The sequence below is a fragment of the Falco punctatus genome, assembly GCF_963210335.1.
Source record: "Falco punctatus genome assembly, chromosome: 8".
Taxonomy (NCBI): Eukaryota; Metazoa; Chordata; class Aves; order Falconiformes; family Falconidae; genus Falco; species Falco punctatus.
Window position 1 is genome coordinate 41576227 of NC_137588.1, and position 15043 is coordinate 41591269.

General features: G+C 38.8%; 1 protein-coding gene across 35 annotated transcripts in view; it reads right to left on the minus strand.

Annotated features, from left to right (window-relative positions):
- Nucleotides 1–15043, minus strand: part of NEB (nebulin) — a 134089-nt gene that overhangs the window by 65258 nt on the left and 53788 nt on the right. For 32 of the 35 annotated variants that reach the window (XM_080400031.1, XM_080400010.1, XM_080400011.1 and 29 more), the window contains 19 exons: nucleotides 14252–14563; nucleotides 13379–13582; nucleotides 12903–13007; nucleotides 12701–12808; nucleotides 11418–11729; nucleotides 10517–10720; nucleotides 9643–9747; nucleotides 8829–8936; nucleotides 7954–8265; nucleotides 7310–7513; nucleotides 6756–6860; nucleotides 6147–6254; nucleotides 4882–5193; nucleotides 4262–4465; nucleotides 3087–3191; nucleotides 2801–2908; nucleotides 2101–2412; nucleotides 1392–1595; nucleotides 1093–1197 (listed from right to left, as the gene is read on the minus strand). In XM_080400031.1, coding sequence (XP_080256157.1) covers nucleotides 1093–1197; nucleotides 1392–1595; nucleotides 2101–2412; nucleotides 2801–2908; nucleotides 3087–3191; nucleotides 4262–4465; nucleotides 4882–5193; nucleotides 6147–6254; nucleotides 6756–6860; nucleotides 7310–7513; nucleotides 7954–8265; nucleotides 8829–8936; nucleotides 9643–9747; nucleotides 10517–10720; nucleotides 11418–11729; nucleotides 12701–12808; nucleotides 12903–13007; nucleotides 13379–13582; nucleotides 14252–14563 — 3537 coding nt within the window. The remainder of the gene's footprint in view (nucleotides 1–1092; nucleotides 1198–1391; nucleotides 1596–2100; nucleotides 2413–2800; nucleotides 2909–3086; nucleotides 3192–4261; nucleotides 4466–4881; nucleotides 5194–6146; nucleotides 6255–6755; nucleotides 6861–7309; nucleotides 7514–7953; nucleotides 8266–8828; nucleotides 8937–9642; nucleotides 9748–10516; nucleotides 10721–11417; nucleotides 11730–12700; nucleotides 12809–12902; nucleotides 13008–13378; nucleotides 13583–14251; nucleotides 14564–15043) is intronic. The other 3 variants (XM_080400035.1, XM_080400034.1, XM_080400036.1) reach the window with 3 other exon arrangements.

Below are 15043 nucleotides of genomic sequence, written 5' to 3' on the forward strand. Positions count from 1 at the left end.
GCAGAGAGGCTCAGTCCATTTACAAGACTGAACAGAAACCAAAGTGCCTTCCTGTATCTAGAGGCACCCAACCTGTGCAGGTTATCAAGCCTAAGAACATGAGGGCTCCTTCTTTGGTGGCATCTCAGTCCACAGAAGCTTGGTCAGCCCAGCTGGCAACTTTTATTAGTTAGTTATTCATTAGTAAAAGTGGGTAAATGATGCACTTTTTAGTTCATTTTTCATGACTCTGAAAATTCAGAAACTGAATGCCATTGCAGGTCAGACTATAAGGAACTCAGAAAAAACACATTAATCAAAGCACAAGCAAGACAAAAACAGGGGAAGTGAAATGTCTGTTGTAATTGCACTTGAAATATTTCACATCTAATTCAATCACATCAGGTACTTTTGAAAAATATTTAACATACTATCAACATCAAGAAGGACTGGGAGTAAATAGAGTTTCCAGGCAAAGCCCCAGTCAAGTTCTGCTGAAAATGCAAAATGGGAAATGTTTCTAGCTTTGCAGCATCTCCAGTGTGTTAGTGCCATTGAACCAGTGACCAAAACAACACAGATCTGCAAAACAGGTCAGGGCTGATGAGCCTACAGACTCAAAAAACAACTCCACGAAAGTATTTGCCAGTTTTGTCAAACAGAGAAGGAACTGCATGGAATCGCACACTGAATTTTGGAGCTTGCTCACACACAACCTGTCCTGCAAGGCAGGCAACTCTGTGAGTCATTCCCTCAGGAATCTATGCAGTTTAGGACAAAAGTTATCAGTGCTGGCATGTTCCATGAAAGCAGTTTCATCAATTTCACATTCACATGGATGAGGGAATACAATGGCATATATTTCAGGTCAACACCTCGGGCCTACTTGCTTAATGATTGTCTGATTGATAAACAGTGCTCACTGGTCCATCAAAAACTCACTCTGCCTAAACTGTCCCTAGATGTAATCTACTTTTAAAAGCACATTAGAGGATGGCATCAGTACACAACCATTTACAGCAAAATCTAGAAGACACAGGCCAAAACCTGGAAGAGCAATTGTCACTCTCAATTTTATAACACTACATATGCATAATGATTCTATTCTCTTACATTGCTGATGTTGAGAGCGTTGACTTTGGACTGCAGCATTACGGGAGTATCAGAAGGCATGGTAATCTGCGTCTTATCTTTATCCCAGGCTTCACGATACAGATGCTGCGGAGAAAGAACGCATCATCACATTTCACTATGTTTTGAACACTGGAAAAATGCAACCAACAGGAATTCTTTGGTAATTCTGATTTGCAATGGTTTCCAATTAGTCATTCCCAGGGTAGAAATTCTACTCTCCACCACAAAGAAAAGAAATGTCATCACATAAATCAAAGGTAAACGAAAGGTAAGCTTACGTCACTGATCTGCAAAGCATTGATCTTAGCCTGGACAACATCTGGCATGTCAGTAATGCTGGTGAATTCCAGCTCGTCTGGCCGTGTGCGGTACAGCCTTTCGTTCAGGAGTTCCTGGGCTTTCTTTGCTTTGACCACATCCACAGAACCTTCTGTCAACCACCCAATGCCTCGCAACCATTCCAGGTCTGACTTGTACACGTTCTGTGAATAAACCAAGGGTTACTCATGTTGCTGCAACAACATTATGTGCAGAGAGGTTTTGTACAAGCCTTTCCCCAGGCTCCTCCTCGTACAGTTACACGCAAGCAGTCAAGGAGACTGTGGTGTACCAGGTCCTTCCCACACACAGCTGAATCCCTTTTTTGCACAGCAACAAAATTACCAGTCTTTTAAAGACACTTGTTACATGCAGACCAGTGGTGTGATCTGCAAGCAGTCTGCAAGCTACATTCTACAGCAGACCAAAAAAAATGGCTTCTTTATGAACAGCCTGGAATGTTTCTGGCCCCTGGGACAAAAATACTACTGATTTGGAAAGGGTCATCCAGATGAATTAAAAGAAACATGTCAGGACTGACTGCAGGCTCATGAACGTGCATTTGAAAGGCTATTTGCAATCCTAAGATTATTGATAATCTTAGGATTGTCACTAAGAAACAGCCTCACACATCTGTCATAAGGCTTTTCTACAGTTACTCTCACTCACATCACTCTGTAGGTCATAGGCCTTCCTTGCATGGATCACGTCATTCTGGTCAGGCAGGCAGGTCCACTGGTGGAAGTACTGGCGGTAGTCAACATCACTGACTAGTGTCTGGCACTCCTTGGCTGCCCGCACTGACATCGCATCGACTGGTATGTGGACCTGGGACTTGGAGTCATGGTACGCCTTCCTGTAAATTCGGTCGTTCTGCAGCAACATGGCACGTGCAGCCCACGACAGCTTGGGGTCCTCCTGGGCAGTTCGGCACCCGATGTAGTGGCCTTTCTGTTTCTCATGTGCTTCTTTGTACTTGTACTAGAAATGCAAAAAAGTAGTATTAAAAGAAATAATGAATCTAAGATGAATTTCTCATTATTTCAATTTGGCATAGATTACAAATATTATTTGTAGTGTTATGAAATATACTCATTTAGACTTCAGAAATGCCTAACACATTCTTGTTCCACACCTTCTGTTTATTTTCATTATAGTTAATTATTTTCTAATATATGCTTAATGTCAGGATTTATAATTTAATGCTCCTTTTGGAAACTGTTGCCCATTTTCTTTCAGAAGTGAATTCTTTGTTAGTAGGCTTTCAAGATGGGTCTGATGTATCACGTTTTTTCAACATTGTACATACATTATTACTTCACTCTTGTTTCTCAAGCTGACTGAAAACAAATGTAAAGGAAGAACATACTTCACTTGCAATATCTCTTGATGCCTTTGCACTTCGGATTGGAATTGCATCAGCTCTCATGTCATAACCCTTCTTTTTTGCCTCTTCCCAGGCTTCTACATAAAGTTTCTATACAAAAGATGACAGAAAATGGCTTCTTAATATTCTGAGAAATAGAATTTCTACTTTTCATTGTTTTTTCTTAAAATTGTAATGAATGCATGTTTTAGACGATCTTTACAGTTAAAGAAACGCTTACTTCATTTCTGAATTTCCATTACTTTAGTATATGTTTAAAAGTTCTTACATGGCTGACATTAGCTGCATTGGCCTTCGCTAGCAAAATTGACGGTGTGTCAGGCATGACATGAATAGACGTTTTGTCTGCATCCCAGGCTTCTGTGTATAATCGCTAGGAGACAGGAAAACACATCCCTTTAAAAAAATGTCTTTATATGTGTCATGATGGAAAGACTGCAAATTTGAAAGTAATATTTATCAAAAATATATCTGTGATATAAAAGAAAACTAATCTTGAAGCAGAACAAGATATATCTATATCTATCTATGTATATATAACAAAACTAACACATTTATCCAAAGAAAGTACTTTACAAACTGTGAAGGCTAGCTCAAGCAAGCTTTAAATAACCAGACATAGCAAAGATCAAGGAGGAAACTTTGTCCTTCCTCATTATTTCTCAGGCTAAGTTGGCACAGCAATTGATTGATTTAGGATTGCTGGAAAACTGCTGTAGGAGGAAAACTATAGTCATTATTCTGCCGTAACTGTGCAAGTTTTTTGATTATGTTTCTTATTAAAGAGAAGGAGTAGATACTTTGTGTCTTGCGTCCTACAGGTCTGAGATAAATTGCAGAAGCTGCACTTCCAGATAACATCTGCTATTTCCTCATAGGTTGTTCATCATGCAGTATGACATTCAGTTAACAATACATCATTATAGCAGCTGCAGTAAAAGCCTCAATATTCTGCTACATCCTATCTTATAGCATGGTCATGGCACCACCACCTCTGGACATACCATAACACCTTGCTGGAACGTAGTTTCTGCAGATTTCACAGTATTGCTTAAGAACCACAAAAAATTAAGCCTGTTTTGTCAGAGAATAACTTTGTATAGTAAAGGAGCATTAACAAAACAGGAAAACCATTCCAAACAGACATGTAAAAATAGGATTTCAGTTTAGATGGAAGAGGGAAATTCACCAGAATTTTTAATATTACTCTTGAAAAAGATGTGATTTAGGTGATTTTTTTTCAGACATTTTTAATCAGTGTTCATGTTGGACAGAGCCCTCAGATAAGCGCTTTCCTATGCAAAAGCTGAATTTGGACATTCATTTTGTTTAAGTCCACAATGAAAGTGTTTAGCCTTACTTTGTATTGCATTTTTCACCTCACAAACAAGTTCTACTAGCTAGTAATGCTAGTGATTTTGAAAAAAACCCCACCACCCTCACCTTGTTCATTATCTCAGCATTTTGTTTGGCTAAGACCATGGCCAAAGAATCCGTCACACTGGTAAATTTAATTTGGTCTGCTGGTTGACGATATTTCCTTTCACTCAGGATTTCTCCAGCTTTCTTGGCTTTCTCAACTTCCATGGAACCAATAGGAACCCATCCGATACCCCTTAGCCATTCCAGGTCTGATTTGTAAACAGCCTGAAAAAAGATTGAAAGTTCATTATGTATGTGTAAGTGTGATCAAATATTAAAATAATTATAAATAAGCACATCCTAATCTATATGAAAAATTGTATATATTTCTGCATAGCAGTAGGATATGGGTTTGTGAACAATTGTTATTTTAGAAGATACAGTAAAATAATAATAATAATAAAAAAGAATGAAGTTATTGAAGTTATTGAAGAATTCCACAAATACCAGAGTTACACACATATTACACCTCAGGCTAAGGACTGAGAAAATAGGATTTAACATAAACTTGATGTTAGAATATTAAACATTTCACCTTTATCAACATGTCTGAGGTGATTAAGGCATATTATATATCTTTAAAAAATTATATTGCACAAGACCAAATATATTATGTATTAAAAATTCAATTATTTACTCACATCACTCTGGAGATCATAGGCCTTCTTGGCATGGATAACATCATTCTGGTCCGGCAGACAGATCCACTGATGCAGATAGTGGCGGTAATCAATGTCACTGACCAGCTCCTGACATTTCTTGGCCAACACAATTCCCAGCATGTCCACTGGGCTACTAAAGTGTGTCTTGGTCTTCTCAAAGGCTTTCTTGTACTCCCTGTCACTCTGGATCTTAGCTACATGCATTGACCACATCATCTTCGGATCATCCTCTATGTTACGGGCTCCGATATGGTGGCCCAGCTGCTTGCGATAGCCTTCTTTGTACTTGTACTGAAATAATGTACATTCATATTCACATGGTATATTTATAAATTTATAAATAATTATAAATAATTCACACAGTTTAACATAATCATTAGTATTTTGTTTAGAGAAAAATATGGTTTAGGTCTTTCTACTCTTTTCACATAAAAAGGATTTTTATTACAGAAATCATTATCTCTGATTTTTTTATGTAACTATATCACACTTAATTAACTAAACACTTAATGTCACATCCTTACTAAAAAGTTTGATATTCCACATTCTTTTACTATTAAGATTAATTGTAAAGATTCTCTTATTTTAGAAATTTATTACAAAACACCTTGATGAAGACAGTCTGAGTTGGTCTTAATACTAACAGTTAAATATTAATCATCATAGAAAAACAAGGAGCATAAAAAGCTGTTTTACTCTGTCTGTTAGTGATATTTCCTCATCCCAGAAGCAAAACTTGTCAATCATTATGGGTTTTTTTTCCTTTTTTTTTATATTCACACATCATGAATTTCAATATGACACTTAAACAAAACTATTTTTTCTTCAGGAAAAGACAACAATTCAGAACTTTTAGAACTGATTTACTAATATATCTATTTTGGGGAAATATTTTAAAGTATTTCCTATTTTGAATCAGAAATTAATTTGACTAACGCTAGCATAGACTCATAGGCCTTACTGAGTACCCTGCTTGAACATCCATGGACATTAATGGAACTATTACAGGGGGCATAGAAATAATCCTCATTTTCTGTATTTATTAGTGTGATATATACCTCAGGCATAAAATACTGTCTACTTAACTCCTTTCATGTAGTAAACGCATGCAGTAGAATCACTGGATTCCAGTATTACCTATTCTATAAACTTAAGATATTACATTAACAAACAAATGAATATACATTCTGATTCTATTCCATTATCAAATCCATACAGACAGGATAAAAAAAAAAAATGCTTACATCACTGGCAATCTCTCTGGATGCTCTGGCAGCTTGAATAGGAATGGCATCAAAACGCAAATCATGACCCTTCTTCTTCGATTCCTCCAAAGCTAATTTGTACATTTTCTGTGAGAAAAAATATTCACGTTTGTTTAAAAAAAAAAAAATTACAATTCAGTTAAGCACGTCTGTGCAATAAAACAAATTAAGTCCCTAAAGAATAAATGTTTAGACAACTTAAATATCTGAACATAGCTCTATCTTCTCTAGAAAATAAAATTAAAAAATGCAGATTTCAAAGAACTTATAATTGTATCGTTGATGTTTGGAAACTGGAAATCATTTAGGGAAGGCAAAGAAAGAAATATTCTGAAAGTTAAATTATTTATTTCCATACCTTGCTATAGAAATGATTTCTTATTTATGGCAGATAACATATTCTAAAGCCCAATTATATACCCAGGAGGTAAATTCTAGTGAAAGAACAACTCTGATTTTAGCAATGGAGCTGTCAATTTGTGAAAATAAACAACACAACAATATTATAATATTAATTAAAAGTCAGAGATGACAAAATTGTACTTGTAAGAAATTGTTTAATTCTCTCATTTCTTCAGTTTTACTCACCTGACTGTAGTTTACTTGGTTTTGTTTAGCTAGCAGGATTTCTGGTGTGTCAGGCATGACATGAACCATGGTCTTATCTTTATTCCATGCTTCGGTGTATAAACGCTAAGAATACAGGAAGAGATTAGTATTACAATCCAAACCAAATTAATATCTCATTAAACAAGTACAACAGAGCATACTATGTAAAATTGTAAGAAATACAGCATGAATAAATGGTTACATATTTAATCAGGTAGAGATACCGTTCCTAAAAAGATAATTATCTGAGGAAATTTAACAATGCTTAGAAAATTGCCACATTACTTAAGGATTATTAATGCTCAATGCACAGACATGTGAAAGAACAGATTAAAACATATGCAGAATATCATGATGAAGTTGAGCCTTCCATTACATGGCCTAATAGTTTTGACTGAAATAAGCAGAGCACACCATTTGAAAATGCATCATCTCTGAAATTTAGCATTACTTGTGATTGTTATATTTCTAGACCTGTTACCAGCGCTTAGGCAGAGACTGCTGACATGTTACCTAAACAAATCAAGACTCACCTTATTCATCGTCTCTGCATTCTGCTTGGCTAAGACCATCCCTAGAGAATCAGTGACGCTAGTGAACTTGATTGTGTCTGGAGGCTGACGGTATATTTTGTCACTCAAGATCTCTCCCGCCTTCTTGGCTTTTTCAACTTCCAAGGAACCAATTGGGACCCAACCAATGCCCTTTAACCATTCAAGGTCAGACCTGTAGCAGTTCTATTACAAAAAAACCCCCATAGGTTATTCTAAAAATAATAATACAATTTACAGAGTGCATCTTTTCAAAGTTAAGTGAACTCACTATCAAATTTTAATTAAAATAAGTTCAAAATCCTGAATAAAATCTAAGAAAAAATAACTGCATTTCATCTACATTAAGGGTGAAACCATTATTGAATTTTCACAGAATGATAATTGATAAATAGCCCAAATTCTGGAATTACAGAATTTAATTTCTGTTAGTTAGTTATTTAATTTATTTAATTTATGTCAATTAGTTAGCATATACAGTTGGAGATCGGAGTTTCAGTTAGCCATGAAACTTAAAAATAAGTATTGAAAATTTGGCTCTACCACATTGGTATGTTATGGCCTCATTCACCTATGTAAAATACCTAATACATTTCTCACCAAAAATTAAATTGCAAAGAGCTTACATCACTCTGGAGATCATAGGCCTTCTTAGCATGGATAACATCATTCTGGTCCGGCAGACAGGTCCACTGATGCAGATAGTGGCGGTAATCAATGTCACTGACCAGCTCCTGACATTTCTTGGCCAACACAATTCCCAGCATGTCCACTGGGCTACTAAAGTGTGTCTTGGTCTTCTCAAAGGCTTTCTTGTACTCCCTGTCACTCTGGATCTTGGCTACGTGCATTGACCACATCATCTTCGGATCATCCTCTATGTTACGGGCTCCGATATGGTGGCCCAGCTGCTTGCGATAGCCTTCTTTGTATTTGTACTGAAATAGAAGTTAAGATACTATATATCACCTCTAAATACCAGTTACTCATATTAAGTATTTCTAATAATAAACCCTCTAAATTTCTCTATAATTTTCAGTCAAAAAAACCTCACTGTCAAAGCAATTCTGGGGCTAATACCATGGATTCTTACATTAAACTTTATAGAGAATTGTGTTAGAACCATAAATAAAGGTTAAGTAAGTTTTTTTTTAAAAAAAAACACTCTTCACTAATATTAACGAGAAATAACCCTCTCTTTATAAGGATCAAATATATTTAATAAACTATAATAATACACTTACTGTTAAGATTTAATTAAAGATACAGGTTTCTGAGTTGCTATAAAATTAACATGACAGCAGCCTTATACTGTCCTTATAACTTCTCAACATTTAATTATTACTATTAAGCCTTCAAACATACATAATAATTTGCTTCCAAAAATCTATTATTTGCGATCACATTTTAATTGATATGCCTTTTACAGAATCCAGCTGATAACTTTCAGGTTGCAGAGATCAGACATCAGCACACAAAGAAAAAAAATGCAGTTTCTTACATCACTGGCAATTTGCCTGGATGCTTTGGCAGCTTGAATGGGGATAGCATCGCTTCTCAAATCATAGCCTTTCTTTTTTTCTTCTTCCATGGCCTGTTTGTAGAGTTTCTAAGTGAAGAATTAAACAATGGGATTCATGTAAGTAAGTTCCATATATTGCATTCTATGCAAAACACACTGCTAGTAAGTACAGTATATTTTAAAAACTGTTCTAAGATTTGTTCTAACACAGCTTTATCTAACTTTCTTAACTCAAGTAGTTATCAGCAGCTGATACAAATTCATATCAAAGGAAAATCACAGTGAATGTATTTAGCAAACGATCTCTTTCTTTCAATACTTTAAATAACATAACATTGGTTACAATTTTAGAGATAAACTATTCTTTTAAACAAGTGGAGTAAAATCTACTTTTTAAAGCCACCTCCTGGTGATGTCAATTTATTTGCCTAAACTAACACTGAACAGTGGAATCACTGCTCTTCAGAATTGTGCTCTAAATTACCTTTTTGGTATTTCCAAAGTTGGAATTATTTTTGTGCCTTCCCAAGAGTATACACACTAGTGAAATGAGTCCCAGAAATTCACTGGAGACACACAACTTCTCATAAAATTTATTCTCAATAGTGCTCACTGTTGTATGTATGCACTACTGTACAAATATGCAAACAATGTTTTTAAAGTCACAATTTTGAGGATAAATATTGGGGGTTACTTAAAGAAACCCAGGGTATCATCTATATAAGTTTTATCAGAATACTGCCGATCCAGACATGAAACAGATCAGCTATGTTTGTAGAGCTAACGCACTCACCACACTGTAGTTTTGCATGTTCTGTTTTGCCAGTGTGATTTCAGGTGTGTCAGGCATTATGTGGATTTGTGTCTTGTCTTTATCCCAGGCCTCAGTATATAAACGCTGCAGGAGAAATAGCATATGTTAAAGGGGGAAAAAAACCAGTAACTACTTGGAGATCTCCTACAACATAAGAAGAATTACAGATCTGTACTCCAAGTCTAAAAAATCCTTATTCCTTATATAGCAATGAGATTTTATATTCACTTCTCTAGATGCTTAATATTCAGGTTAAGAATTAGTAACCTAGAAGGAATGCTATAAAATTCTGTTAAAAAAAAAAACAGTTAAAAAAAAAAAGGCAGAGAATCAGACACATGGAGATCTAAACTCTAGGAACAAGGCCTGTTCAAAAAAGGAAATGTTTGTATTGACATAAATAGGATTGAGACCAGGGCCACAGATTCAGAAAAACTCTTACATTTTAAGTACTACAGGGAATTATTTGAAATACTGTTATGTCAAAGACTGCCCTAAAACAAGTACTTTATTAATTACTAGATTAGTAGATAAACTTGATAATTATTAGATTTATAAGACAAATAGCTATATTAAAAATTAAATAAAAGTTAAGTAATACATTACTAGATGCACAGTAGAGCATGTGAAAAGCTTCACAACTGATAATTCCAATTTAACTTGGTAATTTAGAAGAACATATTAAATACGCACTTGCTGAAAAATAAGTTACCTGTTGATATACTAAGAATGTAACTTATACTTTTAAAGCCTTGCCGTGCTGAAATCTCAACCACACATCTGTATTTCTAGTCCTGTTTCCAGGACTTAGGCAGAGATTGCTGACATGTTACCTAAACAAATCAAGACTCACCTTATTCATCGTCTCTGCATTCTGCTTGGCTAAGACCATCCCTAGAGAATCAGTGACGCTAGTGAACTTGATTGTGTCTGGAGGCTGACGGTATATTTTGTCACTCAAGATCTCTCCCGCCTTCTTGGCTTTTTCAACTTCCAAGGAACCAATTGGGACCCAACCAATGCCCTTTAACCATTCAAGGTCAGACTTGTAGCAGTTCTATTACAAAATGCAAAGACAGCTGTCTCATTAATATTGCCAGTTAAACATTTCATATATACCATGCACTTTAATGCTTGCTTTCTGGAAGGTGCCTTCCTCCTAGTTCAATCTGCAAAACACTCTCTGTTAGCAACCAAGATTTAGAACCCTATATCTGTCTTCAAGAGATATCACTCCCCCAAGAACATGTTGGGGAATGGGCAAAGAGTAATAGGATTAAAACAAAACCCTGAAGGTCAGTATAAGCTTTTCCTCTAACATTTGTTCACAGCAAAAAAATGGTCACCCACTAAGAACAGCAGGTCTTAATCTAAACCATTTTCTCCAAGAAAAAGAAATTCTCTCCACTAAAGTCACGCAACTAAAATAAGGTCATACTAGGCAATTTCCTCTTTATGTTCACCAGATCTGTATAAAAAGGTATTAAGATTGTCTGTTATGAAGGATTATATGCAGCTAATTCAATCTGTTTGGCTAAGTGATTAGACGTATATAAACGTTCATTATACGCAAATGTCCTTACAAACAGATCCATTAACTTCTAAAAATATTATGCCCTTGCTTAGAATAGGTAAAAAAAAACACAATGTGAAAAACACTAAATGAAAGAGACAGCTCAAGCAGCTTCTATAGTTTACATTCCAAGGAAATTACAAACACTTTAGAACTCCAACATCTATCAGTGAGTACTCACATCACTCTGTAGATCATAGGCCTTCTTAGCATGGATAACATCATTCTGGTCCGGCAGACAGGTCCACTGATGCAGATAGTGGCGGTAATCAATGTCACTGACCAGCTCCTGACATTTCTTGGCCAACACAATTCCCAGCATGTCCACTGGGCTACTAAAGTGTGTCTTGGTCTTCTCAAAGGCTTTCTTGTACTCCCTGTCACTCTGGATCTTGGCTACGTGCATTGACCACATCATCTTCGGATCATCCTCTATGTTACGGGCTCCGATATGGTGGCCCAGCTGCTTGCGATAGCCTTCTTTGTACTTGTACTATAGGCAGAAAAAACGTTCAGTAAGCTTTAGTCAAGTTTTCTTTTTGATCCTAGCAGGACCTGTGGTAAAACCTCCAGACGACTTAGCATCTGAAACCACAGAGATTTTAGTGTGAGAAAGTATTCAGCTGATGAAATGCAGTATACTGTTAAAAAAAGAATTCATACAGCCTTATCTGACTGATATGACTTTCACATTTTCAAAGACACTACCTGTCCTACATATTAAAAGATCCTACTCAGTAAATGAGAGTAAAATAGTCTCCAAATTATGGCAGTGATATTAAAAGCCCAAAGTTCAATAAATATCGCCTATAAAAGAACCAGTTAGTGACTGATTCTTCTCACTCTTGAATCACAGTTAGTGATTCAAGCATAAATTAGCATATAAACTCCTATTCAGTCTATTCAGGAAATAAAAACTGGAAGAACACAGAGACAAACCTGGAAGTTTAAACAAAGAAACGAAACACACATATATGGAAAACATTTTTATATTGATATCTAATACCAATAAAAAAAATTACTTATAAAATTGCATTTATTTTTAATAAAAAACTGGCTTTGGGTTTTCTCTTGTAATGTCCAGCTCAGCTGTGTAGCTGCAATGGCAGGGGAGTGCAAACTGGCAGTCCTGAGGCCACCACACCGCGTCCAAAGTAGTGTCCTGCACGAGGAGGTGCTGCCACAACCCCAGGACAATGCCGCTTTCAATTATGTCCAGCACCCAGCTCCAACAGCTACTCCCTCCACACCACCTACACATTCCCTCCACACCACTGCACACCCATAACGTGCAGGGGCAGCTGCGGGAAGACCCTCCAGAACCAACTACAGGCCAGCTGAATGGCAATGACAGGTAAGGGCTGTGTTGCCTCCATTTGGCTGAGGATGCAAACCCTGGGCTTCAACTGCAAGCGCGAGGAAACTCTCTCAGAGGGTGTGCCGCTGAGGGTCCCCTGTACTCACATCACTTGCAATGTCTCTGGAAGCTTTAGCAGACTTGATAGGAATGGCATCTGCCCGCATGTCATAGCCCTTTTTCTTCTCCTCCTCCATCGCAAGCTTGTACAGTTTCTGAAAGAAAAACAAGCACTCCCCTCAAACAACACTTCTTCCCGGGCACAGCCGTGTCCAGGCACGGACACTGAAGCCAAACTCAACCACCTACCTCACTGAAGTTCACTTTGTTCTGCTGGGCTAGCAAAATACCAGGTGTATCCGGCATAATGTGAATGCTGGTTTTATCTTTCTCCCAGGCTGATGTGTACAAGCGCTGAAAAAAACACGCACATACATGAGCAAATATGATCACACAAGCACCGGGCAACACAACCTCAAGGAGCTAACCGCCTCAGGGCACTGAAGCAAGGGGCCTCTACTTTGCACCGACTCAGAAACACCTTTACTTCACACAAAACTTTCTAATGATTCACCTTTCCCCGCACCACCACCACCCCAACTCCAATGCATCCAGCTACTGCCCCAACCGCACAAAACTGAAATTGATCTAAACCGAGAATACATATCCCTGACGCAAGAGGATGCAATATCCCCCTTGCAAAACCCAGGCCCTGGAAAGAGAGAGCCCAGCGTCCTGGGAAATGCACGCGTTCCCTTCAGGCTGCAAACACAAGGATATCTCACTTGATTCATAATCTCAGAGTTGTGCTTTGCCAGAACCATAGGCATCGAGTCAGGGATGCTGGTGAACTTGATGGTGTCCGGGTGCTGCCGATACTTCTTGTCACTCAGGATGAGGCTCGCCCTCTTATTCTTCTCATCGTCCAGCGAACCACTTGGGGACCAGCCAATGCCCCTCAGCCACAGAAGGTCAGACTTGTACACGTTCTGAAAGGACAGAGACACAAAGCAGCTCAGCAGCCTCCTTGCTCCATGCAGCCACTCCTCCTACCAAGGCAACCTCAGCCTACCAAAACACATTCCCCTGCATCAACCCACCAGCCACCACAAAAGGGGCTCCCACTAAGCTCAGCTCCCCACGGCCTGGCTCCTCATGACTACAGCACCACAAGCAGCCGCAAAACCACCCACAAACCCTCCACCTCCATCTTCTTTGTCTGCCCAGGAAAGACCTACCCCATTTGGAAATCTCCAGCTGGCAGAGGCATGGGAGGAGCCTTATACCTCATCACCTAACTCTCTTGACTCTGTTTTCTCACATGGCCTGCCTTTGCCCATTGCTGGTCCTCCAAAATGCAATACTTGGCTGCCTTCCCCCTCCCCCGCCACACATAACTCTAGCCACCTCCCGCAGCTCTCCCCCAAGAATGCTCAAGGCAAGACAGGACTCTTCTGAGACCATAGAGCATGAACCCACAAAAACTTCATCCCTGCCCATCCACGATACCAACTGGCAGCAAGACAATACGGCCACAACACAATCCCAGTCTCACAGAGTCAGCCTAGAATTATGCTCCTCATCTTGTTCTCTCCAACAATGGAAGAGAATACAAGAGAGGCTTCTGCTTTTCACACAGCCAGTAATGAACAACTTACATCACTCTGAAGGTCGTACACCTTTCTGGCTTGTACAACATCGTTCTGGTCCGGCAGACAGGTCCACCGATGCAGAGGGTGCTTGTAATCAATGTCGCTGACCAGCTCCTGACATTTCTTGGCCAACACAATTCCCAGCATGTCCACTGGGCTACTAAAATGTGTCTTGGTCTTCTCAAAGGCTTTCTTGTACTCCCTGTCACTCTGGATCTTGGCTACGTGCATTGACCACATCATCTTCGGATCATCCTCTATGTTACGGGCTCCGATATGGTGGCCCAGCTGCTTGCGATAGCCTTCTTTGTACTTGTACTGCAGGGTTGAAGAGGCTCAGTAAGTTTCAGACCAGCCCTTCTCCCTTCTCATGCTATTCTGTAGCAGCAACTGTGAGCAAGGGCTTTGCTAACAGGGCCTGGCAAGATCACCACATCAAGAAGCATCTAAGCGCAGCATATCCCTACTGTGTCCTACACCTCCCTCCCACCCCACGCCTACACTGGGACACAGGAGGCACACGGAGGGCCACACGGCAGCTCCAACCAAGCCAGCTCAGGATCCAGGAGCAATGTAAGCCAGCAGACAGGCTCTTCACACAACCTGAGCACCCACACTGAGAAGCCAGCTCTGCAGTTGGGAGGCAAAACTCAGGAAAACCACCAGACTACTCCAGCAGTATCCTGGGCCTCATCCTGCACATCCCTGATTGCACCCACCCACACAGACTGCAGCAGCTGACACACTCCTCAGGATGTCTTATTCCCCCAGCCCAGTGTGTGTCCTCAGCTGCAGCCC